At 40.9% G+C, this 26,894-nt stretch overlaps 1 protein-coding gene across 1 annotated transcript in view; it reads left to right on the forward strand.

The window, feature by feature from the left end:
- STARD9 (StAR related lipid transfer domain containing 9) overlaps positions 1-26,894 on the forward strand; it is a 194,258-nt gene that overhangs the window by 87,010 nt on the left and 80,354 nt on the right. The window contains exons 5-16 of the mRNA XM_040332736.1: positions 719-751; positions 4,074-4,135; positions 4,245-4,357; positions 6,654-6,723; positions 8,800-8,872; positions 13,415-13,482; positions 13,569-13,666; positions 14,965-15,168; positions 16,144-16,241; positions 18,853-18,930; positions 21,596-21,670; positions 23,935-24,114. Of these exons, the coding sequence (XP_040188670.1) occupies positions 719-751; positions 4,074-4,135; positions 4,245-4,357; positions 6,654-6,723; positions 8,800-8,872; positions 13,415-13,482; positions 13,569-13,666; positions 14,965-15,168; positions 16,144-16,241; positions 18,853-18,930; positions 21,596-21,670; positions 23,935-24,114 (1,152 nt within the window). The remainder of the gene's footprint in view (positions 1-718; positions 752-4,073; positions 4,136-4,244; positions 4,358-6,653; positions 6,724-8,799; positions 8,873-13,414; positions 13,483-13,568; positions 13,667-14,964; positions 15,169-16,143; positions 16,242-18,852; positions 18,931-21,595; positions 21,671-23,934; positions 24,115-26,894) is intronic.

The raw sequence follows: 26,894 nt of genomic DNA on the forward strand, positions 1-26,894 counted from the left end.
AAGAGCCCCTATGTTTCAAACTTAAAACTAAGCTATGTCCTACAACTGCTCCCACAGTGCTTACATGCTTATGTGAAAATCATCTTTGTGCTGGCGGCACCTGTGCAGGAGCCCCCCCATAGACTTCTATATAGGGTCATCCTCCAAGTGTCCCAAGCCCTTTGAAAGTCTATGCGGCTCTACATTGTTTAAAAGTGTACTTACAGTATGCTGTAACCAACCTTTACCACTAGGTATGCTTATTGAATCTGATATGCTCATCTAAACCTAAAAGTGTATCTACATACCTCCTTCCTTTTAGCTTCCACTGTGTTTTTTTTGTCAGTGAGGTGGTCTGTCAAATTTATTATCTTATTGTGAATAAACTCTTAAATTTCACATTTTTGTATTGGACCTCCAAAATCAGGAGCTTTGTAGAAGATAAAGTTTGATGTGTGCAGACATCTATGGATGCCTGCACTAAGGCCCCATACACACTATTAGATTTTCTGCAGATTTTTCTCTTCAAATTTACCAAAACCATGTAGTGCAAGGGCCTCTGCCTGATTGCATACAAACTGAAACTCTTAATCTTTGACCTCATATATTCTGAAGACAAAAAGCTTCAGAAAATCTAATAGTGTGTATGGGGTCTAACACTCTGATGTTAGTTTACATGAACCAACGCAAGTACAATTTTTATTTGCATTTATAATTATATTTCCACCTTTATTCGCAGACCTCTATTGGATTAACACCCCGCATTTGTGAGGTAATTTTTCTTTACAAATATATATATATATATATATATATAGTAAGATAAATATATAGATATCTTATATATAGTAAGATGTACGTTTATGTCCATAAAAATGTCATTTAATTTCCTTTCTGAATGAGAATGAGTGGAATGAGCTCCTGTCAGCATCTTATGCCGCGTACACACGACCGTTCTTCGCGATGTAAAAAAAAGATTTTTTTTTTATGTCATTAAAAACAATTGTGTGTGGGCTCCAGAACATTTTTTGTGACGTTAAAAATGGGCATTAAAGCTCTGTATGCTGATGATATGCTACTGTTTCTCAGAGATGCAGGTACATCTTTAGAGGGAGCTTTAGAATTACTGAACAACTTTTCATCCTTTACAAGGCTTAAAGTAAACTGGGGAAAGTCCCTATTATTCCCTATTGCTCAGGGTGCACAGGACACCGTTGCCCCAAATATACCATTGTAATGGGTGAAGGAATTTAAATACATGGGCATAATAATATCTAGATAAGTTGAGGATTTCCGGGCACTGAACCTAGACCCAGTTATACAGGAACTTGGGAGGAAATTAAAGATGTGGATAACGTTACCACTGTCCTTGTTAGGACGCATAAATCTGGTAAAGATGAAGATTCTTCCTAAGTTCCTGTATATATTTTTAGGAATTCCCCACAATGGTTACCTAAAAGTTTTTTCCGTACAATTACATGGAATGCTTTCTACATTTATATGGGCAAACAAATCAGTTAGAATTAAATTAAGTATGCTTATGAGACCGGCAGAACAGGGGGGGGGTTGGATTTTCCAAATTTTCATAAGTATTATTTAGCTACACAGCTGGTGACGGTGGGGAGATGGTTGAACCCTGACGGGTTTGATTTCGCTACTATGTTAGAAGCAGCAGTCGTCCAATCGGTAGAGGCATTGCAGGGACTGTTATATAGGGGGATAAAATCATGACGAGAATTGACTCCTTCAATGAGAACAACAGTTAAAATATGGAAAGCGGTTGTGGTAAATGAGGGATACTCGGAAACAAATTTATCCCCAAATACCCCACTATGGAGAAATCCTAAATTGCCGCACCTGGATTCTATTTAGGACCCAGGTGCTTGGATTAAATATGGAGTAAAAAAGCTTCCTCAAATTAATACAGGGCGAAAGATTTTCCTCATTTACAGAAATGAGGGCGCTTTGGAACATTCCGGAGAGTTATTTTTTTAGATACAGGCAACTTATTCATGCGTTATGTGCTCAGTTTCCTGGGGGAACTCCGCAGATAATGGAAGTAGGTCTGGAACAAATGATAAAAAGTGGAAAAGGGTCAACTTCAATTTTGTATAAGTACCTACTGAAAGATACACTATCAGATAGGGCTGCAACTAACGATTATTTTCATAATTGATTAGTTGTCCGATTATTGTTTTGAATAATCGATTAATCGGTTCATAACCTTAAAAAAAGTATGGTGTATAATTTAGTTAATATGTAAAGTTTAAATAAATGGCAATTTATTCTTAAATATCTCTATGCAGTGGTAAATATAAATAACCAACTATATGGTTATATATATATGGTTATATATGGTTATATATGGTTATATATATATAAACGTTCGTTCGATTTTCTAATTGTTGGTGGGGTCAAATCGAAGTTCTTTTTCAACCACAGTGATTGGAAAATTTAGAAATGGAAAACTTATTGGTGAATGGAATTTTCAGACAGTGTATATGGTTTTCGTTCATTCATTTTAAAACTTAATGTTAAAAGCAAGTGAAAATTTCAAACAACATTCTTTCATTCACCGAATGTACAAAGATATTTCGTATTAATATAATATTAACAGTAGCGATTATTTTCTCTTTTTGAAGGACTAAGGACTAATTTTTTGTTTTTTTTAACCCGAAAAAATCGATTATGAAAATGGTAATCGATTATGAATCTAATCGATTAGTTGTCGATTAATCGATTAGTTGTTTCGGCCCTACTATCAGACACAAGTAAATTAAGTGAACAATGGAGAAGGGATGTTCCAAATTTGGGGGAGGAGAACTGGGAGGAAGTATTGAGGTCTCCATTTCAGATATTTGTATCACTTCGAGACAAATTAATACAATTTAAAATAATATATAGGAGTCATTATACACCATATAAGCTAATATAGGATTTCTCCATCAAACCCTCAGAACTGCTGGAGATGTGCAGATACTCCAGGAAATTTTATGCACATATTTTAGTTATGCCCAAAGATAGTGGTATTCTGGAGGGAAGTCCTGAGAATAATTGCTATAGTAACATCAACCTTGGAACAGAGGGCAGAGATCTGCCTACTGGGACTGGTAGGGAAGGAGATCGACCCGACAGGAAGAAGAATACAGGCTGGCCTTCTATTGTTTTATGCCAGGAAAACGATAGTCTTAAACTGTAAAAAGGTAGAACCCCCTTCGGTAGCACACTGGAAAAATCTTGTAAATGACAATTTGCCACTATACAGGGAGACGTACTACAATAGAGGACATGGGGAGAAATACGAGAGGGTATGGACAAGTTGGATAGAAAATCCTATGACAGCATCAGGATAGATGGGGTATAAGGGGGAGGGTAAACACACCATTAAAAGAAGGGGAAGGAAGTGAATGTAAAGCTAATTGTGTTAGATGAAATGAATGTTAGTAGAATTGTTTGGAGGTTTAAGGAAGATTAGATAAAGGTTATTGTAAAGGTGAAATGTGTATGTATTTGTATGTTTCTTTGTAATGTGAAATGTGTATGTACATGTATGTTTTTTTTGTATGGAAAATTAATAAAGAGAATAAAAAAAAAAAAAATAGGCATTAAAAATTTAGAACATGCTCTAAATTTTTGCATCGTTTTTAACGTTGCCGTTTTTAACGTCGTAAAAAATGGTCGTGTGTGGGCTTTAACGACGTGAGCAAGTTAAGAGACGGGAGCACTCGTTCTGGTAAAACTACCGTTCATAATGGAGATAGCACAATCATCACGCTGTAACAGACTGAAAAGCGCGAATCGTCTCTCACCAAAGTTTTACTGACACAAAATCAGCAAAAGCAGCTCAAAGGGTGGCGCCATCCGAATGGTACTTCCCCCTTATAGTGCCGTTGTACGTCACCGCGCTTTGCTAGAGCATTTTTTTTTCACAATCGTGTGTAGGCAAGGTCGACTTAACAATAATCGGATTGAAAAAAACATTGTTTTTTCTAGACCATTAAAAACGGTCGTGTGTACGCGGCATTAGCCTTTATTTACTGGGAAATGTATCATGGTGGATAATTTGTGTTGCACAGTAACGTGTTTTTCTCCCTAAGGGTCTTTTCTGCTATAATGCTGATCCCCTAGGCGCTGCATCCTCATGCCGGATAGAAGTGAGGTAAGGAGTATTCAATTTGTATGAACCCCCGATCCTGGATCTGTCTTGCGTAAATTATTAGGTTCAATTTCATAGCTTGTATTGTAAAAATTTCATGTATATATTTAAGCTTTCTAGAAATTTATAACGAACGTGTCCGGGACTTGTTACATCAAGGAGACCAGAAGAAACCTTACACTTTACGGGTTCGGGAACACCCAGAAAAAGGCCCATATGTTCAAGGTATGCGATGTTATGTGCATGTTTGGGCTTCATTTTTTAAAGTGGCTGAAATCGGCTAATCGCTACCAGTCAGATTCACACCTGTCCTAGAAAAATACAAAATCTGAAAGTTCATCTACTTTTTCTAGAGAGAAAATAATTTTTAAATATATGTTCTGTACTTATACCAGGTATCACTGAATGGCAGGTTGTGGTCAGCCAGCTAGTGACAGTTCTATCCGGACCTTCAGCCAGTCCTCACAGCGCACGTTACCCTCTCCTCTGCCGTAATTGGTCGTTAGGACCACCAGCGTCATAACAACCACTGACGTCATGTGGGTGCCCCACTCCCAGATTTTTAGTAACCAGACCTCATTGAATTTTTAATTGAATTAATTCTTCTACAAAGTGCAAACGAAGTGCAAATATCTTCCCTTACTCTCGAAAGAGCTTAGAATACAATGTGGCTAACATGGTCACAGACATAAGGAACAATTTTGTCAAACTGCAACTGCTCTATCATCTTTCTTTCTTCAACTACTTCTAATGCACCTCATCTTTATGTGCATTGGTCTGGTGTGTTTATTCTGCTTGCCTGTTCCTTCTACCTATGTGCCTGCCCTTTACGTTGGTTCTTTGAGGACATCTGAGCTCCCCAGTATTACCAGGAAAATTCAGACACTTTATTTTCTTGGAGCAGATGTTGTAATTTTTGCAGTAAATCGATTGCCAATAAACTTTTCATGAACTTGTCTACAGAAGCCAAGGCATGTAAAAATAAGTTCATTACATGGCAAGAGTTTAACTGAGATATCAAGATTACTGACATAGTGCAACCTTGTGGCACTTTTTTGTGCAGCCTTTGTGGGCCCTGTAACACTAATCTGTTTCCCTATTGCCCTGTTATAGCAATGATTTCTATCAGTCTCATGCAACACGCTCTATAACTGTCTTCTGAATCCAACAAATTCTATGGCATGTTCACAAGTCTGCAGTCCCTGACCATCTCTTGTATCATGTCTGCAGTCTACGTACATCTCTTGTATCATGTCTGCAGTCTCTGGCTAGATCCTGTACCACATCTGCTGTCTCTGACCATCTCTTACTTAATGTCCACAGTATCTGACCCTCTCTTGTATCATGCCCATAGTCTTTGACTGCTGTGCATCTGCTGGCCCTGAAACTGAATATTCACTAAACTGTATGTATGGCCCTTTGTTGGAGGCAGCACTTGAGGCTCTCCATATCAAGAAAATTGAGCACCACTGTGTTACTTTATTTGGTACTAGGATAATGATTATCTGGATCCGTTCAATCTTGTTGTATGCTTAGTGATGTACTGCCTCCTTGTGGCAAAAACTCTTAATATGCTTACCGGTACATTGCTTATGACCTTGCATGAACACTGAATAGCAAGAAACACCTAAAGTTAACAAATATTACCTATAATCTGTTGCTTTCAGACCATTTTATGGTGTTTTTTTAAAAGCTAAAACCAGCAGAAACACTATAGTAGTTTTGGATAGGGGGAAGAAGAGTTCTGGAAAGTTTGCTTTTTGCTATCTGTGAGCTCACTGGGGAGGGTTATCTGTGACACCAGAACAAGAAATGTAGGAAACGGTTGTCACTGGGGCAGGAAAAAAAGCAATACAAGCCTGGGGGCAGTTCCTTTCCTGCAACTACAGCCGTCCCTGCGGCGGAAGAAAACCATGATTATCGCTAGCGGCTATGGCAGCCTCTAGTGACAATCGCAAGAGACTCCGGCAGGCTGATTGTACCCAAGTTGATGGATCGATCAACTTGGTACATTCAGCTTGCCTTTTAACAATTTGAATCTCGGTCGGTTCCTGCTGAATTTGAACCGTGTATGGCAAGCCTTACCCTAATAAATAGTATTTTTGTTGGCGCTTCTACCTTTGCTGGAATACTTTCCCCTCACTTCCTGTTTGCTGTTCCTGTGTCACCCTGTCACCAGAACAGGGACACCAGCAGCAATAAAAAAAATCATTCAGAATCAAAGTAGTACTAAAAGCAAAGTGTTTTTATTTCAATGTATTCACATCATAAAGGTAAAAAAGGCTCTAGTTCCATTACAACCCTCCATCCTCAAACGACTACCTACCGCAGCCGGGTCCTCCATGACCTGCACTGTTCTCTGAATTTCCTGTTTGTAGGGGAGAGGTGAGTGATGTTTTCAGGTACATTTAGAATTTAGAACATTCCTTGTAAATGTGTTTTTTTATGATGCTTGCATACATTTGTTTAGAGTTTCTAATTAGTTGTGTGTAACTATTTTTATTTTATTTTTTAAATACAGGGCTATCCCAGCATGTAGTCACCAGTTATGAACAAGTTGTAGCCTTGCTGGAGGAAGGAATGGAGAACAGGTACAGTGGTGATGTGTGACATACGTGCCTGCCTCACTGTTTCAATGTCAGAAATTCTACTTTTGTTAATGCTTTTCATCCTTTTATTTAACTTTTTTTTATTTCTTGTGCACACTCGTAGCTGAGTGCTGCTTCCACCTAGCTAGTTCTCCTCTGGCACTTTAATCACAGTGATCATTTAAAAACTGTGACCCAATTTTATTTTATTTTTTTAATATGCATTATTTAAAGTTTTTTTTTACAGAAAGCGCTAATAATGACCTATTTCTCTTGATGTGATACAAGGAACTTCTTTCTCCATATTATTGCAGTAAATCTAGAGAAGGGAATATGGGAAATACACTGACTCTTTCTAAATGCCTAAAAACCAAGATAAAAGCTGAGAAAAAATATAATTCTTCTAGGAAATGCTTTTTCAATGGACTTGAATCGTGAAAAGGAGCAGTGAAGCACAACCAAGGTGTTAAAAGCTTGAAAAAAAACACTAGAAAAAAATGCTGGATGAAAAATGCTGATAATAGCGATTTGGTGACTGTCAGTCACTGGCTCTCTTCTCTGTTCCCCTGCACTCACTGGAGTGCTGGGCTGTGGAGGGGGTGGGAGCGGCTGGTTCAGGCTCTCGTCAGCTCCAAGGCTGAGAACCAAGTGATCAAAGACCGCTGATCACTCAGTTCTCAGAGCTCAGTGAGCAGAGATTTTGTGACTTTCAGTCACCGGCTCTCTGCTCTGTTCCCCTGCGCTCTCATTGGAGTGCTGGGATGTGGAGGGGGAGGGAGCAGCGGGCTCAGGCTCTCAGCGGCTCAGGCATGTGGGTGGATCCCAACCTTATTGTCGCAATTTTGCCCCAGCCTTGCCTGTCTCTGCGATGTCAGCAGCTTCAGCCCGCTATCTGCTGAAAACAGGTTACAGGAGTGCAGAACGAACTGCACTCCTGTTATCCATAGGAGAAGTACAGCCAAATGAGCTTTGGCTGTACCTCTCCTTTTTAAGCTATTCAAGATGCAAGCTTTAAGCTTTGGCTATGTATACATTTCAGTGCTTACCAGGGTTGAGCTGCCTATCACGTCTGCAGATGACTTGCAAAAGACCTGATCAATAGTGCAATGGCCAACTGAAGGAGTGCACAGAGCAGGCTGACAATATTGCTGCAAATTGCAAGATAGTGGCTTGGCGTTGTCGGTGAAGTGCCATTAACTGCCTATATCTCCACACAAGAAACTTTACAACAGATTCACAAAAGTTGATTTGCTTAAGGATACAGTGAGACATGATACCGGACATACTGAAAAATAGATAAGGGGGTTTACATGCACTTTAAAGTACAATTCTGGGTTAACCTCAACCAATCTTAAAAACACTCTCTCTCCCCCTCCTAACATCTATATACTTGCCTATATGCATGTTGCTCCAGTCCGGTCATGTGATGTTTTTCATGTCAGTCACTCTCAGGAGGAGAGTGCAGCCAACAATGGCTAGTAAAGCCTGGAGCATGGACCTCACCCATAGACTTCAATGGCCCGTCCATTGTTGGCACTCCCTCCTCTCCCCTGCAGCCGCTGCTGACTGAGAACAGAGGAGCCAGTCATGTGACCGGACTGAAGTAACATGAATATAGGTAAATGTATGCATCTTTCTTACACAGGTTAGTAAGCATAGGTGTTAGGAGGGGGAAGGGAGCATTTTTTTAAATTAGTTAAGGTAGCCTGGAATTCTAATTTAAAGTAAAATAATAAATGCATATAGTTTTGTAGGAAGAAAATGTGCATTGTTACACGTGAATATAAAAATGGGTGTAATGTGCTCCAAAAAGGAGAACTTATGCTTTAAGTATGCGTGTCTGTGTTCTTTCCGTTGCCCCAATCCTTTCTCTGCCACTAAATATGGAAAGATAATTTTTGCAAAGAATATAATTTTGAGATTACTCTCCCTACAACCTTATTCAACTCTTATGTATTTTTATTTTTATTTTTTTTCTTAATCCAAGAGGAGACAATTTTTGGTAAATTTGGAATGACTACTATCATTAGGAAGCATTTTGCTTTGTATATTTAATCAATGTCTTTTCTGAACTCACAGGATTACAGCAGCCACTCATATCCATGATGCCAGCAGTCGGTCTCATGCTATTTTCACCATCCAATATACCCAGGTTAGTATTCCAACCTTTGAATTCTGTGACATTACTTGTCTGATAATGAAACAATAAATTTGTAAGCAGAGCTGCATTTTCCTCACTGGAGCCTGTTGGCTTACAAAACTTGCTGGAATAATTTCTTTAAAACAGAACATTTCTTCTTCTATTACTAAGTTTAGCCTTATTTTGGAAATGTGTATAATTAGAACCAATGTAAAAATAAAGCTATACTGCATTTCTTATGATGGTGGAAAAAGCTGCCTCTTTGCCTGCCACCTATAGTCATAGACGTACTGTGCTTAATGGAAATCCAACATGTTTGTAAATCAACATCAGTATTCGCATGTAAAATGCTAGTATCTCTTATTCACTGAATTCAAGTAAACTTTCAACCCCTGACATTTCTTTAGGCCTGGTTCACATCTGTGCAGTTTTCTGTGCTTTTTTCAATGCATAAAAATGCACCTGTCATGAAAATACATCGGGTCCCCAAAGATGTCGTTCACATCTGCATTTTGGGATGTAAAAAATGAGACATGCCTGATTTTACATGCATTTCTCTGTTTTCTGGTCCATTGAAGTATATGGAAGTACATGAAAATGCACATATTGTGCACTTTCATATGTTTTTGCATGCATTTTCAACTTTTAATTGATCACATGGCAGTTGGTTATCTCATGATTGGAGGCATCTTACCTGGCTGCCATGTGCTCAGCCACAATTAAGACTGTGACAGTTGCTGTGGCAGCTGCAAACAGGGTTGTAAAATCAGGCATATTTCCTCAACTCCATACACTGAATACCAGGAAGTACATTCATTCCCCCATGATGCCGCTACAGGAAAAGTATCCTCATTGATTAGCAACAAAAATGCACAAAGCATGAAAATGCGTTCAAACCACACTAAAATGTACAAAAGCAGACACTTAAAAAAATGCAAACAAAAATGCATGACAGCAGAACCAAAGAGATGTGGACAGGTCTTTAGGCGTGCTGCACATGTTCAGTTATCTGAACAAAGAAAAACACTGAGACACTGCTTGGGTTGTCTGTGTTTTTTCAGAATATTATATTACAAATTGGATTGTGTACTGTATATCGCTACTAATGCTATCCATATTTGGGTCTGTTTTTTTCATTCAACCAGCCAGTTAAATAAAAATAAACCCGATTCTCCCATCCACACATTCCATGTGGATGGAGAAATCCTCCCTGCGGTGTCATTGTATGACACATTGTATGTGGGGAGACTTCCACTGTCAGAATACACAGATCAATGGTGCAGCCTATTGCCTGCGGCTCTGATCGAGCAGAAATATACAGATTGGGTGGTTGAACAGAAGTCAATTGCTAGATCGATTGATTCAACCACAGTAGCCACACATGGATTGCAATTCAGCAGGGACCACTTAAAATGGTACTTCCACCTTTGCAGCCATATTGGGACAACATGGTTTTATATTTGTACATGTCCCTATTCACATAGAGTAAGTTAAAAAAAATATATATAAAAAATTTGCAGCAGCTTACCTATTTTAGATACGCTATTCTGGACTTGCCACCAAGGAAAAATTGTGCATAGTTCTTTGTGAGGGGGCTGGGCAGCTGTGCTTGCCATAATTAATGTTTTTATTGTGTAGGCAGTTTTTACAATGAATACTGCCTGTCCCAACAAAGGGTTAAAGGTTTAGGTTCTTGGCTTCCTTCATTGTAGGTTAACAAAGAGAGAGTTGGGACAGACTCACTTTGACATTGTTCAAAAAACTTTGCAGCCAGCCATGACACCTTGTTTTAAGAAACCAAAAGCTAAGAAATATTTAAAACATTTTTTTAGGAATGCTGTATGAATGGGAGTACATAACAAACATATAGTGGGGTTTTCTCAAACTTGACTGAAAAAATGGAAATAAAGTTTAGCTAAAAAGCTAGAACTTTATAGTCAAATCACTTACCTATAATGAAGTATGTCCCATGTTGTGCAGGCACATGGGTCCTGGAGAAATCTCCACTGCAGGAATGCCTGTTCTCTTTCTATTCCTGAACATCGGGTGCTGGTTAACTGCTTTAGGTCTTTAGGCAGAACAGTGAGGCCTCGTACACACGACCGTTTTCCGCGACATAATCCATCAAGGAACTTGGTGGCAGAGCTTTTTTGCAGAGGAAAACAGTCGTGTGTATGTTTTTCATCGAGAAAACTGTCGAGTTCTCTTTTTCCTCGACGGGAGTCTCAATTTCCTCGTCGGGCTGGTTTTCGACGAGAAACACGCTCGTGTGTATGCTTAGAAACCCGCGCATGCTCAGAATAAAGTATGAGACGGGAGCGCACCTTCGGTAAAAGTAGCGTTTGTAATGGAGATAGCACATTTGTCAAGCTGTAACAGACTGAAAAGTGCAAATCGTCTCTTACCAAACTTTTACTTAACACGCAGTAACATGAGATTAGCAAAAGCAGCCCCAAGGATTGTTCCAGTAGAATCGAACTTTCCCTGCCGTCGTACGTGATGAGCGTCACCGCGTTTGAGAACAATGAGATTTGGTCTTGACAGTGTGTATGCAAAGAAAGCCTGTCAAGTTTCTCAACAAGCCTAACAAGGAACTCATCGAGGAAAACAATGTTTTATTTACGATGAGTTCCTCGGTCGTGTGTACGAGGCCTAAAGCTGTTCCAACGAAAAAGGTCTTTCGTCTATTACACTACTTCTTACACAGTCTGTGAACGGAGGAGAGAATCCTGTGACTGATCAGACTCTCCCCCATACATAGCAGTGTAATCATTTAAAGACATTTCCTGGAGAAATGGAGGAGGAGAAGGGAGAGGGGTGTGTTTCGGTCAGACCATCTAAAGAGGACAGGCATCCCTGCAGTGAAGATTTCTCCAGGATCTAGCTTGTTGAACAACATGGGACTAATTCATTACAGGTAAATGATGTGATTAAAGCTGTAGGGATTACTTTAGGTATCCACCAGCTTACTTTTATTTTAAAGGGTTTCTCTGCTGTTTAGAGAAGGTACATGGCAAGTTTTTGGCTTTGGAGTGGAACACTAAAGCCCCGTACACACGACCGAGGAACTCGACGGGCGAAACACATTGTTTTCCTCGTCGAGTTTCTTGTTAGGCTGTCGAGGAACTCGACAAGGCAAGTTTCTCCATTCCCGTCGAGGAAAAAGAAGACATGCTCTCTTTTTGGCTCGACGGGATCCTCGACAGTTTCCTCGTCGAAGAATGTACACACGACCGGTTTCCTCGGCATTAAAAAAAATCCCAGCAAGTTTCTTGCTGGTTTTTGCTGAGAAACTCGGTCGTGTGTACGAGGCTTTACTAGATAGCAACACTTGTGACAGTGTGAGGCTCTACCACTGTGGAAATGTAAAAGATAATGAGACAGGAATAAGGCCTAAAGCGAGGTTTGTTTCAGAGCAGAGAAAGCCGTGTTTTGGACTTTCTCTGGATTCTGTAAACCTGGATTTCAAAGTTTCAAAGTGTCTCTTTTGTGGGACACTGTGTCTGGATGTTACTAAATGCTTGCAACCTGTGTGAGTAAACACAAGTGAGCAGGGTCGTTATATACTCCAGCCTGAGGATAGCTCAGGAACTCCCAGTTTGGAGACAAGGGGTCTTATGCAGGGGTCAGATAGGCTCCTATTGGGGTGTCAGGAGAACCCCTATTCAGGGGCCAGGAGCCATGCAGCAGGGCACTGTGGCTAGAGGCCAAGTGAGCCAAGTGAATCAGGAGAGCTGGGAAACAGTCAGAGGGACTGGTAAGAAAGAGAAACTGCACTGCTAATGGGAGCCCAGTAGCTCGGCTTTTTCAGTTAACTATACATGTTGATGTGAAACAACCCCTACATGGGCAACTGATGTTATTGGAAGTTTCAGTTCTGTTTAATAAAAGTGGGCTGCCATGCACTAAAATACAGTTTGGACTGCCGCAACTCATGGGAAAGGCACCTGTCACATGAGTATAATCAACCCAATACCACAATATGTTTATATGGCATTTATATTTGCTGTTTGGAGTCAGCATATTCAGTACAATTTCAATAACTGATATAAAAAGAAAGTTGACCAGCCAATAAAATATTTTAATTGTGTGTCTGTGAGCAAGGCCCCTATCCTTAGTTAGAAGGGAGACATATTCTCTTTCTTGTTAAAAACAAAGAAAGGAGACATATTCTGTTGTATTCTGGGTATAATTCTCATTTTAGTATTTGTAATATCTGACAGAGTACAATACAGGAAATGTATACCCTATCCTTCTATTCTGTGATATCCTGGTGACTGTGACTGCAGATGGTGCTTTATAGGTCTCCTGAAGTTAGAACTCTTTTTCACTCTGCATCCTTCCTGTGTACAAGGACAAAGACTAGAGATGAAAAAGTAATTAAACAAGAAAATAATCTTTGAGGAAATATTACTGGCAAACAATTGGTAAATTAGTCGACCTTACAACGCTGCTTTCATAAAGCAAGATCCAACTTCCTACCAAAAAAGAAAAACATATCTCTTCTGTGTCTTAGCATGTATACAAATAACCAAGGTTAATTTATTGATTCAGGCAATTTTGGAAGATAACATGCCATCAGAAATAACCAGCAAAGTTAACCTGGTGGATTTGGCAGGGAGGTGAGTAATTATAAATTTTTATGTTTGAATTGTTGGCATTATTGGTTATTTAAAACTGGTTGATTATTTATATTGTCCCCATTTAGTGAAAGAGCTTCTCCAAATTACTGCAAAGACCGACTGACAGAGGGCTCCAACATCAACCGATCCCTAGTAACGCTTGGCATTGTTATCTCTGCATTAGGTAAATGTTTATTCTGATCTGTGATAGTAAATTGTTATTACTAGGCTAGATTTAGTTTGGCGAATAAAAGAAGAAATTAGGCCCAGATTCACAAAGGAGATACGGCGGCGTATCTCCAGATACACCGTCGTATCTCTGAGTCTGAGCCATCGTATCTATGCGCCTGATTCTTAGAATCAGTTACGCATAGATTTCTATTAGATCCGACCGGCGTAAGTCTCTTACGCCGTCGGATCTTAACTGCATATTTACGCTGGCCGCTAGGGGCGTGTACGCTGATTTACGCCTAGAAATATGTAAATCAGCTAGATACGCGAATTCACGAACGTACGCCCGGCCGACGCAGTACAGATACGCCGTTTACGTTAGGCTTTTCCCGGCGTAAAGTTACCCCTGCTATATGGTGGTGTACATGCGGCGTACCAATGTTAAGTATGGACGTCGTTTCTGCGTCGAATTTTGAAAATTTTACGTCGTTTGCGTAAGTCGACCGTGAATGGGGCTGGACGTAATTTACGTTCATGTCGAAACCAATACGTCCTTGCGGCGTACTTTGGAGCAATGCACACTGGGATATTCCACGGACGGCGCATGCGCTGTTCGTGAAAAACTTCAATCACGTCGGGTCATCGTTAATTTAAATAACACACGCCCACCTCTTCACAATTTGAATTAGGCGTGCTTAATGCCGGCCTATTTACGCTACGCCGCCGCAACTTTCTTTTGAGAATACGGCACTTGCCTGTAAAAGTTGCGGAGGCGTAATGTAAATAGGATACGTTACGCCCGCACAAAGATACGCCATTCTATGTGAATCTGGGCCTAAGTGTGCATGTGCATATAAGATAACATAAGACACTACACCTTGACTAAAGAGTCGAATCACAGCTTGCGTTAGACATTTTATCAATTAATATTTTGGACTGAGAGGTAGTAAATATATTTTGTTTAAAATCACTATACATCACCTTTAATGCTATAAAAATCCTGTGGGTTCAGAGATTTGAACCATGTATGGGCAGTCTGAATGTAGCCAAGTTGATTGATCGATCAACTTGGGTACAACCATCGTACCGGATTTTATATGCAATTATTGCTAGTGACTAACAGTCACTAGCAATAATCGCATATAAAATGTGTTGTCCACAACACTGACACTGACAGTGGTTGCAGGAATGAAATTCACTCTGTCTGTCTATGGCCGGCCTTACAGAATATCAATCTAGTTCAGTTGTGAATTGCCAGAATTTAATGAATGGACTAATAAGCTTAAACATGTTTATTTTTTTTATCTTCAGCTCATAATTCTCAGATGAGTAGTAGCTGCCAGAGCATCAACAGTATTATCAGTGATGGGGATAGCGGAATCCAAGGCAGCAGCCCATCCGGAAGTAGCATCAGTGGATCAAAGCGCCAGCCATTTGTACCCTACAGAGACTCTATCTTGACCTGGCTTTTAAAGGACAGTCTTGGAGGCAATTCAAAAACAATCATGATTGCCAGTAAGGCTCGCTTTCACTTATATTTGAATACCGTCATTTTACTCATTTCTGTATCTAGCTGAATTTTTCAAGCTTATCATTGTCAGTATACTTCTAGTTCATGGGTTATAAATGCTCTCTTTTAATACCATCCTGTATTATCTCTCTCATCAAAAAAGCAATAATATAAAACAGCTGAACACAGTTGCATAAATGGGCACTCTCTTTACATAAGCCTCTTAAGGTTCCTCAGTCTATAAATTGTATCTACAGATATACTGACCTCTCTGATTCTCAGTGCATCATTCGATTGTTCCATTCATAGAACATGAAACCCTTGCATAGGCAGCCTTGCTGCCTATGGGGTTCTCATGGCTCTCATAGTAACATGCATATGGAAGAAAACTCTGTCTACATCTGAACCATCCCTCTTTAAAACATTTCTCTACTGGTAAAAGTAAGAGCATGAAAGAAAGTTGTCATTCGTACTTAATTTAGGGGAAAGGAATTTTTTTTAGAGTGATCAAAAAGACCTGCCATCAGAATCAATAGAAACAAAAAATTTCAACTAGTGAGAGGCCTCCTACATATTCTATATATTATTACTGGAGTTCATTCTGTATAAATGCAGCTGTCACAGGTATTATAGGGCAGCAGAATACAATATTGTTGGCTTTGAAATATCATGACTTTGAAAATATACTGTATCATTGTTATAGCTGAGATTAAGGTGTTGGTTTACTAAAGGAAAACAGACTAATGTATGGGAATATGTCCCAAAGCTTAGTGAAGCTCTCCTGACTTTCATAATCCAATCAGTGCCAAAAAATGCTGTTTTATCTTTATTTACATGTACATGATTTGGTATTTTTGGCAAAGTGAAACTTCACCAATCTGACTTGCAAAGTGAACAGCCATTTTTCTTTAATAAATCAACCCCTATATGACTATCTCTCCATATGTGGTGCATCACACTTCTGTCTGTGTTGATTCCAGCTGTATCTCCTGCAAGTAGCAGCTACAATGAAACAATAAGCACCTTGAGATATGCTTCTAATGCCAAAAACATCATCAATAAACCTCGAGTGAATGAGGTAAGTGTGAGTTTTCTGAAATGTCTTGATAAAAATCTGAACAGCCCTTATGGGAATCCAGTCCAAGTTGATGGGTCATCTTGGGACATGGATCATCGAAGGGCAACATATTGCCCACAATTGACTTGTTTTTGCTTGCTTTTTTCTTTTTTTTCAGCTTATTAAAGTACAGCTCATTCAAACTTCATGCATGTCTTATTTCTTCTTACCTGTAGCTATCCTTGGTTTTCTGATCTTTAGATTTATCTTTGCAGCAGGACAATGGGCCAAAGGCTGTACAGCATTTTCTAGAACCCTTCTCCTCTTTGTTTCTCTAAAATTAGCCACAGACCTGTATGAAATACGAACATATGCTTGAATCTGAAGAGAGTTGACGATCCCCGTGGATTTAAACTCTCTAACGAAGCAAGTTTCTCAAAGTTATTCCTGTTAGGTCCACAGGGTTCATTAATTATGTTTACTGCACTGGAAGTTTACTCTTGAAAAAGGTACTTGAACGCAGGGAGTGCTGGGAGAACAATGTTTCATGCAAAAAGGAAAGACAGGTTTTATTTCTTGTTTTTCTTGTTTGTATTTGGTAGTTATTCTCTTTATAAAAGTTGGTGGATAAACATGAAATATATGGATAAGAGTTTTGTTTCCATGTAACAGTCTCTACTGTATGTAAGATTTAAAGCTGAAGTTTAATTTTTCTTCTTTGGATACAGCGCCAAACACATTACTCATGTGTAATGGTGATCAACACATTGCCTACAGGCTGCTGCTCTGGTAAAAATATTACCTTCAGTGCCTCCACACCCATCATCTACTTCTACCCTATCCACCATTCATATTGCTTGTATTACTATTCTCACACATTGCATCATGTTCTGTAAATGGAGGAGGAGCATTTGAATGATAGAAAGAATCTCTACCGCCATTCACAGAATAAATTGTAAAGGGGAAAGGCGGGCACAAAGACTCCCTGGCCAATAGGGGGCTTCCTGATTGCCTGGGAGGAGAGTGAGGTGAATATTTATATTCGTTCGCTAGTGGGTGTGCTCGGAGCGCAGTGCTTTGCACTTGGAGACCACCCTTTTTTTGAAGCCCTCGCTCCAATCACGTGCTTCAACAAAAAACCCATTGGAATCCATGTGTCCGATGCCATGTATGTAGATTAGGGGGCTGGATGAATGGATGGGGGGACGGCACCTCTGCACCACTTTCTATCAGAAAGCCACTGCCCATTAGAATATGCAACCTTGGTGGCGTTCCAAAATGGCCATCTTGGTACACCTGCACTTGTCAGCAGTAAGCCTACAGTCTGAAGTCGCCAACTTTAAAATGTGATTAGTATTAATAACATTACACATATTATTCAGTCACATTACTGCTTTTCATGTAAATTCTTTACTCAATCAGTTTTTTGGGGCATTGCTCTTTAAGCACTAGTCGACCAGTCACCGCAGTTTTACAGCGGCAGGTCGGCTCGGCCGTGCGAAATCACGTAATATTACGTCATTTCGCATTTCAGCCGCTGGAGCGCACGCGCGTTCCCCCTGCTCGCCCCTGGTGCACACGCGCGTTCCCGGTGGGCGTGATCACCGCCGGGCACCCGTGATCGCTCGTCACAGTGCGAGAAGCGGGAGCTGTGTGTGTAAACACACAGCTCCCAGTCCTGTCAGGGTGAGAAATGACTGATCGCATGTTCATACAATGTATGAACAGCGATCTGTCATTTCCCCATGTCAGTCCCACCCCCCCTTCAGTTAGAACACACCTAGGGAACATAATTAACCCCTTCCTCGCCCCCTAGTGTTAACCCCTTCCCTGCCAGTGACATTTTTACAGTAATCAATGCATTTTTATAGCACTGATCGCTATAAAAATTTCAAAAGTGTCCGCCATAAGGTCGCAGTACCAATAAAAATCACAGATCACACCGCCATTACAAGTAAAAACAAAATGCCATAAAACTACCCCCTATTTTGTAGACGCTATATCTTTTGCGCAAAGCAATCAATAAACGTTTATTGCCTTTTTTTTTACGAAAAATATGTAGAAAAATACGTATTGGCCTAAACTGAGGAAAACGTTTTTCTATATATTTTTGGGGGATATTTATTACAGTAAAAAATATTCATTTTTTTTTCAAAACTGTCGCTCTATTTTTTGTTTAAAGCGCAAAAAAAAACAAAAAACGCAGAGGTGATCAAATACCACCAAAAGAAAGCTCTATTTGTGGGAAAAAAGAACGTCAATTTTGTTTGGGAGCCATGTCGCACGACCGCGCAATTGTCAGTTAAAGCGACGCAGTGCCAAATCGCAAAAAGTGGCCCGGTCATTGACCAGCAAAATGGTCCGGGCCTGAAGTAGTTAAACACTTCATACCTCCACCATTTATGCAACATTTCAGAGGAAACCTGAGAGCCGTATTTATCAGAAATCCCTTTTAAGAAGTTCAGTTTCATAAACAATTTATAAGAGAACTTCCTTCAATATTATTTTCTGCACATGTAATTGTTTTCATTTTTAGGTGACTAAGATAAAATGTGTAGCATTGTTTGCAGTAATTTGACATGAGGCTCTGCAGCACAATATTTGGTGATGATAAAGTTATTATTTTCTCCAGGATACCAATGTTAAACTGATCCGTGAGCTAAGAGAAGAAATTAACAGACTGAAAGCTATGCTGAGGAACTTTGAATTGGTATGTTCCAGCAAAACTTCTATAAAATATGGTACTTTTTTCATATCCTGTACAGATTCCTTACTATTAGAGTTGTGTGGTTATTCTTGGTTTTTGGTGTCTGTAATATATCTGATGTTCTAGAAGGCCTCGTACACACGACCGAGTTTCTCGGCAAAAACCAGCAAGAAACTTGCTGTTTTTTTTTTTTGCCGAGGAAACGGGTAGTGTGTACACTTTTCGACGAGGAAACTGTCGAGGATCTCATCAAGCCAAAAAGAGAGCATGTCTTCTTTTTCCTTGACGGCAATGGAGAAATTTGGCTCGCCGAGATCCTTGACAGCCTAACAAGGAACTCGACGAGCAAAACGATGTGTTTAGCCGTCGTGTGTACGAGGCCGAACAGTGATCTCCAAACTGTGGCCCGTTGCTTGCCTTTATCTGGCCCTTGGTACATGATTCCTCCCTCTGACACTGACAGGGGTATTCTTCCTCCCACGGACACCAATGATAGGGCATAAATTCTTCCTCTTATACCATAGATGGGACACTAATTCTCCCACTGACACCAACGATGAAGCATTAATCCTCTGACACCAAGGATCGTTCATTATACGTTCCACTTACTCCAGATTAAAAAAAAAAAAAATCTGGAAATGCTAGTTACCTAGCTCTCATACTGACCCACCAGCTTTAACCCAGAGAATATTTACAGATAAGAACTCACTTTTTTTTAATACATTTTTGTTTGAAATGAGTGACTCAGAAGGTGTGGAAATAGAGAATACCAACTAAAAATTACTCTGCCAAACCTTAAAGCATTACCATAACTACGGTTCAGTTTTGGTCTGTGGATCAAGATTGTCACTTTAGAAACTTTAGTCATGCTACTGAATGCTGCCAAGGCATGCATTCCCCTCTGTTGGATATCGGAGAATCCCCCGGCAAGGTCCCTATGGTTCGCAAAAGTTAATGAACTCGGAGACATGGAGGATCTCACTGCTACCCTGCATAAGAGGGAGGAGACGTTTCGGGAGACCTTGGCAGCACTTTATATACACGGACGCCTATCTCCAAGAAATGGCGCAGTCCGTCTGAATCCGATGGGCGTATTCCATTTCCCGGTCGGAGTGTACTACCCTACTCTCCACACCTTCCTACTTCTGTACTCTGTTCTTGCTCTTCCTTATTCCTCCTCTCCCCTTTTCCTTTCTCCCGATCCTTACCCCCTTCCCTTACCCCCTGCCACTCTCATCCCTTCCCTACACCCCTGCCTGAACATGGGCGAATTAGTCAGATGCTGAGAATATCTTGTTGCACATTCCTTTTTCATATGTCCCATGTCTGGGCCTACTTGGCCGATGGGTCGCTTTGCTTCCCAATTAACTACAAAACTATAAAATGTTGTCGTTTGCATGGTTTTCATGCGCTACAGTTAGCTCTAGGTCTGTTGAATAATGGTCAGGACACCCCTACGGCTGTGCACATTGTTATTGCCTAGGCATTGAGTCTTTGCGCTGTACAGGGCCAGACTGCTTGCTTTTTCTCTCTTATTTTACTTTATGACCATGTATGTTTATGCTGTCTGATTTTTGACATGTATTACTGCTATTTGTGGTGTTTGTTGACTGTACTTTCTACAATAATAAAAGAACTGAATAAAAAAAAAATAAAAAAAAAATAAACTTTAGTCATAAATGTTCTCTTCAGTCTCATTTTGAAAATGCCTGAAGCCTTGAGCTGCATACAGATATCATAATGTACACGCTGAGTATTTGAGTATTTTTTTTAATTTAGACATTGTCTTAGTGCATCAGTTTATTGCAGCCTTTTTTTGCCAGTTGTATGGTGATCTGAGAACCCTTACCTATGATGCAGAATAGCTACTCTCAAACACACGCACGGTTGACCCTTGCTGTCTCTCACACCTACAAAAATCCTGTAAAAAAAAAAAGTCGGCTTTCTCTCCAGCCATTAATCATATTCAAACCTGTCTTGGAATGTTGAATGTGGTTGGTGCTGCAGCATTGCACCACTTTTGACCCTGCAAGGTGCTCTGTGTGCCGTGGATGCAGGAGATTACACAGGACTCAAATTAAAGGGACTATGTCATAATAGATATATGGAAGCTAAGCTCATTGCTGACTTATTTTTGAAGCTGTAAGGCCTTATTCTAGCCTCACTATTTAGTGAGTTGTTGACCTGGAACAAGCATGTGTATGTCACTATCCTGACACCTGGTATTCGTATATTTGTTCAAGCTCAGTTTCTGACAGAGCAGTGAAGGCAAGGATGTGGATGACAGCCCTAGAGCATGTACATTCAAACGCCAAGTGGTTAAAACTGGAATACCTACAATGCTTATTGGCAGAGCATTTGGTTTGCAGAACACTAGAGGATGAGCCCAGTCATTTAGAAGCAGTGGCATGGCCTGGTCTACAATCTAAGCAGTGTTGTGATGTTGCTGTATCTATATGCAAAAAGTTTAGTTTGCATTTTGGACTGAAATATCTAACCTCTGGAGCAATGTTTTGATGTTAGATCAAGTATCACCCAATGTTAGCATCTTGTTAGTCTAGAAAAATAAGCTGGTTTATACATCCAAATATGCCTTTTTCCATCTGTATATAATGTATCTGTGGAATTGTGATTTATTTTTTTCTTTCCCTATGCATTCTTATACCAGAGAGCCATTAGCCCTGCATTCAGTGAAGAAAGAGATGGGAATCTTACGGAACTGGTACGACAGAATGAATTAAAGGTGGGTGTATGAATTGTATTCTAACTGACCCTGTACTTGTATGACTAGTTGCTTTGTTGGAAAGTCCTGTTAGGATTAATGAAGTAATTCTAGCTCCCCACGTGTTCTGTTTTTGTTCATTTAACAATTTTTGGGTTTGATGATGTGCTTCATTTGTCCACAAGATGGCACTGTGCTCTTATGAGATTATTACCGGTATGTCTCTATACCTTAAATTACATAATTAATTCCTCTCCCTTGTTATGTAACTGGCAGGCATTTGCTTTTTTTTTTACATTAAAATTGGCTCTACATTGCCTAACCAGATCACCTAAACCAACATTATTACAATATTGTTTAAGAGCAACAGCGATAGCACCAAACCCATGAGGTTATCCTATCTTTCCATTTTCTTGAGTTTAATGTTTATGTCAACCCACATTTTTGTACAGATTTGTGTTTTTAATGTGCTTATTTGTCCATGCCATTTGCTAACATGATAGTCTAGTTCCACTTTTTAAATATTCCTACTATAAAACCGCGATGCGGCTGAATTTTCTGGCATTGCGGGTGAACAGTTTGTGCTTCTGTATTGTTGCTATGCTCAAAGCCTTTCACAAATAAATAAGAAATGTGAACAATTATTAAAAGATAATGGGGGGGCTGATCACTAATAAAAATATGGACAAATTAAACTTTTATAAAAAATAAAAAAAAGCCATGTACCATCCTAAATGCCCATGTACAGTGGGTGACCGCGATATTGTGTCAATCCCGCTCCCATTCTCGGCGAGATTGACCACCTACAAGCCCCATCGCGGGAGCCAGCGCCGAGCTGGCTTGCCGCGATGGAGACAAAGCTGTCATAGAAGCGACAGGAGATCCGACTTGGATTCCCGCCAATTCTAGGTGCGGCGTTTGGTATGAATCCTGAGGGGGAACTCCCCGCTGGATTTTAAATAAAAATCCGGCATGGGTTCCCCCTCAGGGGCATACCGGGCCCTTAGGTCTGGTATGGGTTGCAAGGAGACCCACCCCTACGCCGAAAAACCGACGTAGGGGGTCCCCCCCACAATCCATACCAGACCCGTATCCAAAGCACGCCGCCCGGCCGGTCAGGAAAGGAGTGGGGGCGAGCGAGCGCCCCCCCCTCCTGAGCCGTACGGGGCAGCATGCCCTCAACATGGGGGGTTAGGTGCTCTGGGGCAGAGGGGTGCACTGCGGCCCCCCCACCCCAGAACACCCTGTCCCCATGTTGATGAGGACAGGGCCCCTTCCCGACAACCCTGGCCGTTGGTTGTCGGGGTATGTGGGCGGGAGGCTTATCGGAATCTGGGAGCCCCCTTTAATAAGGGGGCGCCCAGATACCGGCCCCCCACCCTAAGTGAATGAGTCCTCCGACGTCTTTGGGATGGTGTGCTTCTGTCTTCTTCTTGCTTCTTGTCTTCTTGCTTCTTCTTCTGTCACCTTCTGCCGTCTTCGTTCCTTTAGGTGTTGACACGTCACTTCCTCCCGCTGCAATGCCGGGTGCGGTGGCTCGCACCTTAGGATTCATACCAAACGCCGCCCACGTGCTCGCTGGAATGTGCCTTTACTATTCCAGCAAGTGCGAGATGTCGGCACCCTGTCGCCGAGAATCAGCGCGATGCTGTCGTGCTAAAAAACACATTCTCGGCGGCAGGTACTGTAGGAGACTAAAACGCATACATTTTTATGAATTGATTACTTTTTATGGTTTCATGGATTAAATAAAGTATACATTTTTAATGCCAAGACATCCTGGTGCCGGATTTTTACTCTCTTCATTGGATTTTGGACATTTAGTACAACGTGTGTCCTTATGGGATTTGGGGGTTGCAGTACTTCCTTTTGTTGCTAAATGCCCTTACTCCTACTCTGTATTGTCATTTAATTCATCTCATCCTGCAAATTAAAATTGCACCTTCGATGTAATTTTTGATAATTCCACATTCTATGATTTAGATATTTAACAGAACCTGGATGAAAATAACAGCATTTAATCTATACTGTTGGGCTGTTTGCATACAGAATCTATGTAGGAGGCCATTGTGGTCCTGCATGTAATCGGTGCTCTGTGTACCCCCCTTACCTTCTACATCTGCATTTTCAGAGTTGCTTTCTAAACTAAGCCATTTGGCTCGATACCCCTTTTCTATGGTAAATTTTCATATGTAAAACAAGTAGATCAGATGAAGTTTGTGCAACCCATTATTTCCTTCACAGATATGAATAGCATTTTTTTTTTAACTTTTATGTGTTTACAGATTGAGCAGCTCACCAAGGACTGGACAGACAAGTGGACAGATAAAGAGGCCCTTATGGAGCAATATAATGTTGACATCGACCATGGGAAAGCCAGAGTGACCATTGATTCTGGTTTACCTCATCTCATTGCTATGGATGATGATATACTTAGCACTGGAGTGGTGATTTATCAGCTAAAGGTAACAACATATTCCATATTTTATTTCTGGGTATAAAGTTGGGTACACACAGGCAGAATGTTGAGAGACATCGGCTGGTTAAAAAAAAAAACGTTTGGCTTCTGTCGGACCTGGAAAACCAGCAGCCAACCGACTACCCATCAGCACTCTCAGCCAATGGCAGAGAGCGCTGATCGGAGTGTTTTGGCAGGGGGGCCACCCTGCCAAAACACTCCGATCAGTCAAAACACAACAGCCAAGCGGGGGAGATTTCTGCACTAATATCGGATCAGCGGTACAGCGCTCCGACTTGAGCTGTCAGTTTTTCTGTTTATTTTTTTTTAATGCTGGGTTGCACAACAGAAACTGTAGTGTGTACCAGGCTTAATCTTTTTCTTATTTTAATACAGTATATCACAAAAGTGAGTACACCCCTTACATTTTTGTAAATATTTTATTATATCATGTGACAACACTGAAGAAATGACACTTTGCTACAATGTAAAGTAGTGAGTGTACAGCTTGTATAACAGTGTACATTTGCTGTCCCATCAAAATAACTCAACACACAGCCATTAATGTCTAAACTGCTGGCAACAAAAATGAGTACACCCCTAAGTGAAAATGTCCAAATTGGGCCCAATTAGCCATTTGCCCTCACCATTGTCATGTGACTCGTTAGTGTTACAAGGTCTCAGGTGTGAATGAGGAGCAGGTGTGTTTGGTGGTATCTTGGTGTTAAAGTTGGTGTTATCGCTCTCACTCTCTCACTGGAAGTGCAACATGGCACTTCATGGCAAAGAACTCTCTGAGGATCTGAAAAAAAAAATTGATGCTCTACATAAAGATGGCATAGGCTATAAGAAGATTGCCAAGACCCTGAAACTGGGCTGCAGCACAGTGGCCAAGACCATACAACAGTTTAACAGGACAGGTTCCACTAAGAACAGGCCTCGTCATGGTCGACCAAAGAAGTTGAGTGCATGTGCTCCACGTCATCTCCAGAGGATGTCTTTGGGAAAAAGACGTATGAGTGCTGCCAGCATTGCTGCAGAGGTTGAAGGGGTGGGGGGTCAGCCTGTCAGTGCTCAGACCATACACCGCATCAAAATGGTCTGCATAGCTGTCATCCCAGAGGGAAGCCTCTTCTAAATATAATGCACAAGAAAGCCCGCAAACAGTTTTCTGAAGACAAGTAGACTAAGGACATGGTTTACTGGAACCATGTCCTGTGGTCTGATGAGACCAAGATAAATGTATTTGGTTCAGATGGTGTCAAGCATGTGTGGTGGCAACCAGGTGAGGAATACAAAGACAAGTGTCTTGCCTACACTCAGGCATAATGGTGGGAGTGTTATGGTCTGGGGCTGCATGAGTGCTGCCGGCACCAGGGAGCTACAGTTCATTGAGGGAACCATGAATGCCAACATGTCCTGTGACATCCTGAAGCAGAGCATGATCCCCTACCTTCGGAGACTGGGCCGCAGGGCAGTATTGCAACATGATAACCACCCCAAATACACCTTCAAGACAACCACTGCCTTGCTAAAGAAGCTGAGGGTAAAAGTGGTGGACTGGCCAAGCATGTCTCCAGACCTAAACCCTATTGAGCATCTGTGGGACATCCTCAAACGGAAGGTGGAGGCGCGCAAGGTCTCTAACATCCACCAGCTCTGTAATGTCATCATGGAGGAGTGGAAGAGGACTCCAGTGGCAACCTGTGAAGCTCTGGTGAACTCCATGCCCAAGAGGGTTAAGACAGTGCTGGAAAATAATGGTGGCCACACAAAATATTGACAGTTTGGGCCCAATTTGAATTGTTTTACTTAGGGGTGTACGCGCTTTTGTTGCCAGCGGTTTAGACATTAATGGCTGTGTGTTGAGTTATTTTGAGGGGACAGCAAATTTACACTGTTATACAAGCTGTACACTCACTACTTTACATTGTAGCAAAGTGTCATTTCTTCAGTGTTGTCACATGAAAAGATATAATAAAATATTTACAAAAATGTCAGGGGTGTACTCACTTTTGTGAGATGCTGTATGCACACATCTGATGAAAACCATGGGCCCCCTTTTGCCAGTATGCCTTGCTCCATGTGGAACAATTTTTATTTTAATTACAGGAAATGTTACAAAGCTGGTAAGTGTTCAACAGAGTAACCTGGTGTCTTTTAAATGCCGAACTTGTATTTTAAACTGTTGGAGAGAACCTATTTTCAGGGGACCAGGTTATCGTCCTTTATGTGTTTATTTACAGTAATATAACCTGGTAATTTACATTAAAGCTGAGTAAATAAGATTAAAGGGTTAGTTCACCTTTTACAGAAAAATCTGTACGGAGAACTTACACAGGACTCCTCAACCGCAAGGTCTGTGAAAAAAACCTTCCACAAACCCTGGAAAAACACACAAACTCCCTGAAGATAGTGGCCCGGATTCAGATACGAGATACGACGGCGTATCTCCAGATACGCCGTCGTATCTCTGAGTTGCGCCATCGTATATATGCGCCTGATTCAGAGAATCAGTTACGCATAGATTTCCCTAAGATCTGACCGGCGTAAGTGTCTTACACCGTCGTATCTTAGGCTGCATATTTACGCTGGCCGCTAGGTGGCGCTTCCGTATAGTTACGCAAGGAATATGCTAATTAGGTATTTACGCCGATTCAGAAACGTACGTCCCGCCGGCGCATTTTTTTACGTCGTTTACATTAGCCTTTTTCTGGCGTAAAGTTACCCCTGCTATATGAGGCGTAGCTAATGTTAAGTATGGACGTCGTTCCCGCGCCGAGTTTT

The sequence above is a fragment of the Rana temporaria genome, chromosome 13 (genome assembly GCF_905171775.1).
Source record: "Rana temporaria chromosome 13, aRanTem1.1, whole genome shotgun sequence".
Lineage (NCBI taxonomy): Eukaryota > Metazoa > Chordata > Amphibia > Anura > Ranidae > Rana > Rana temporaria.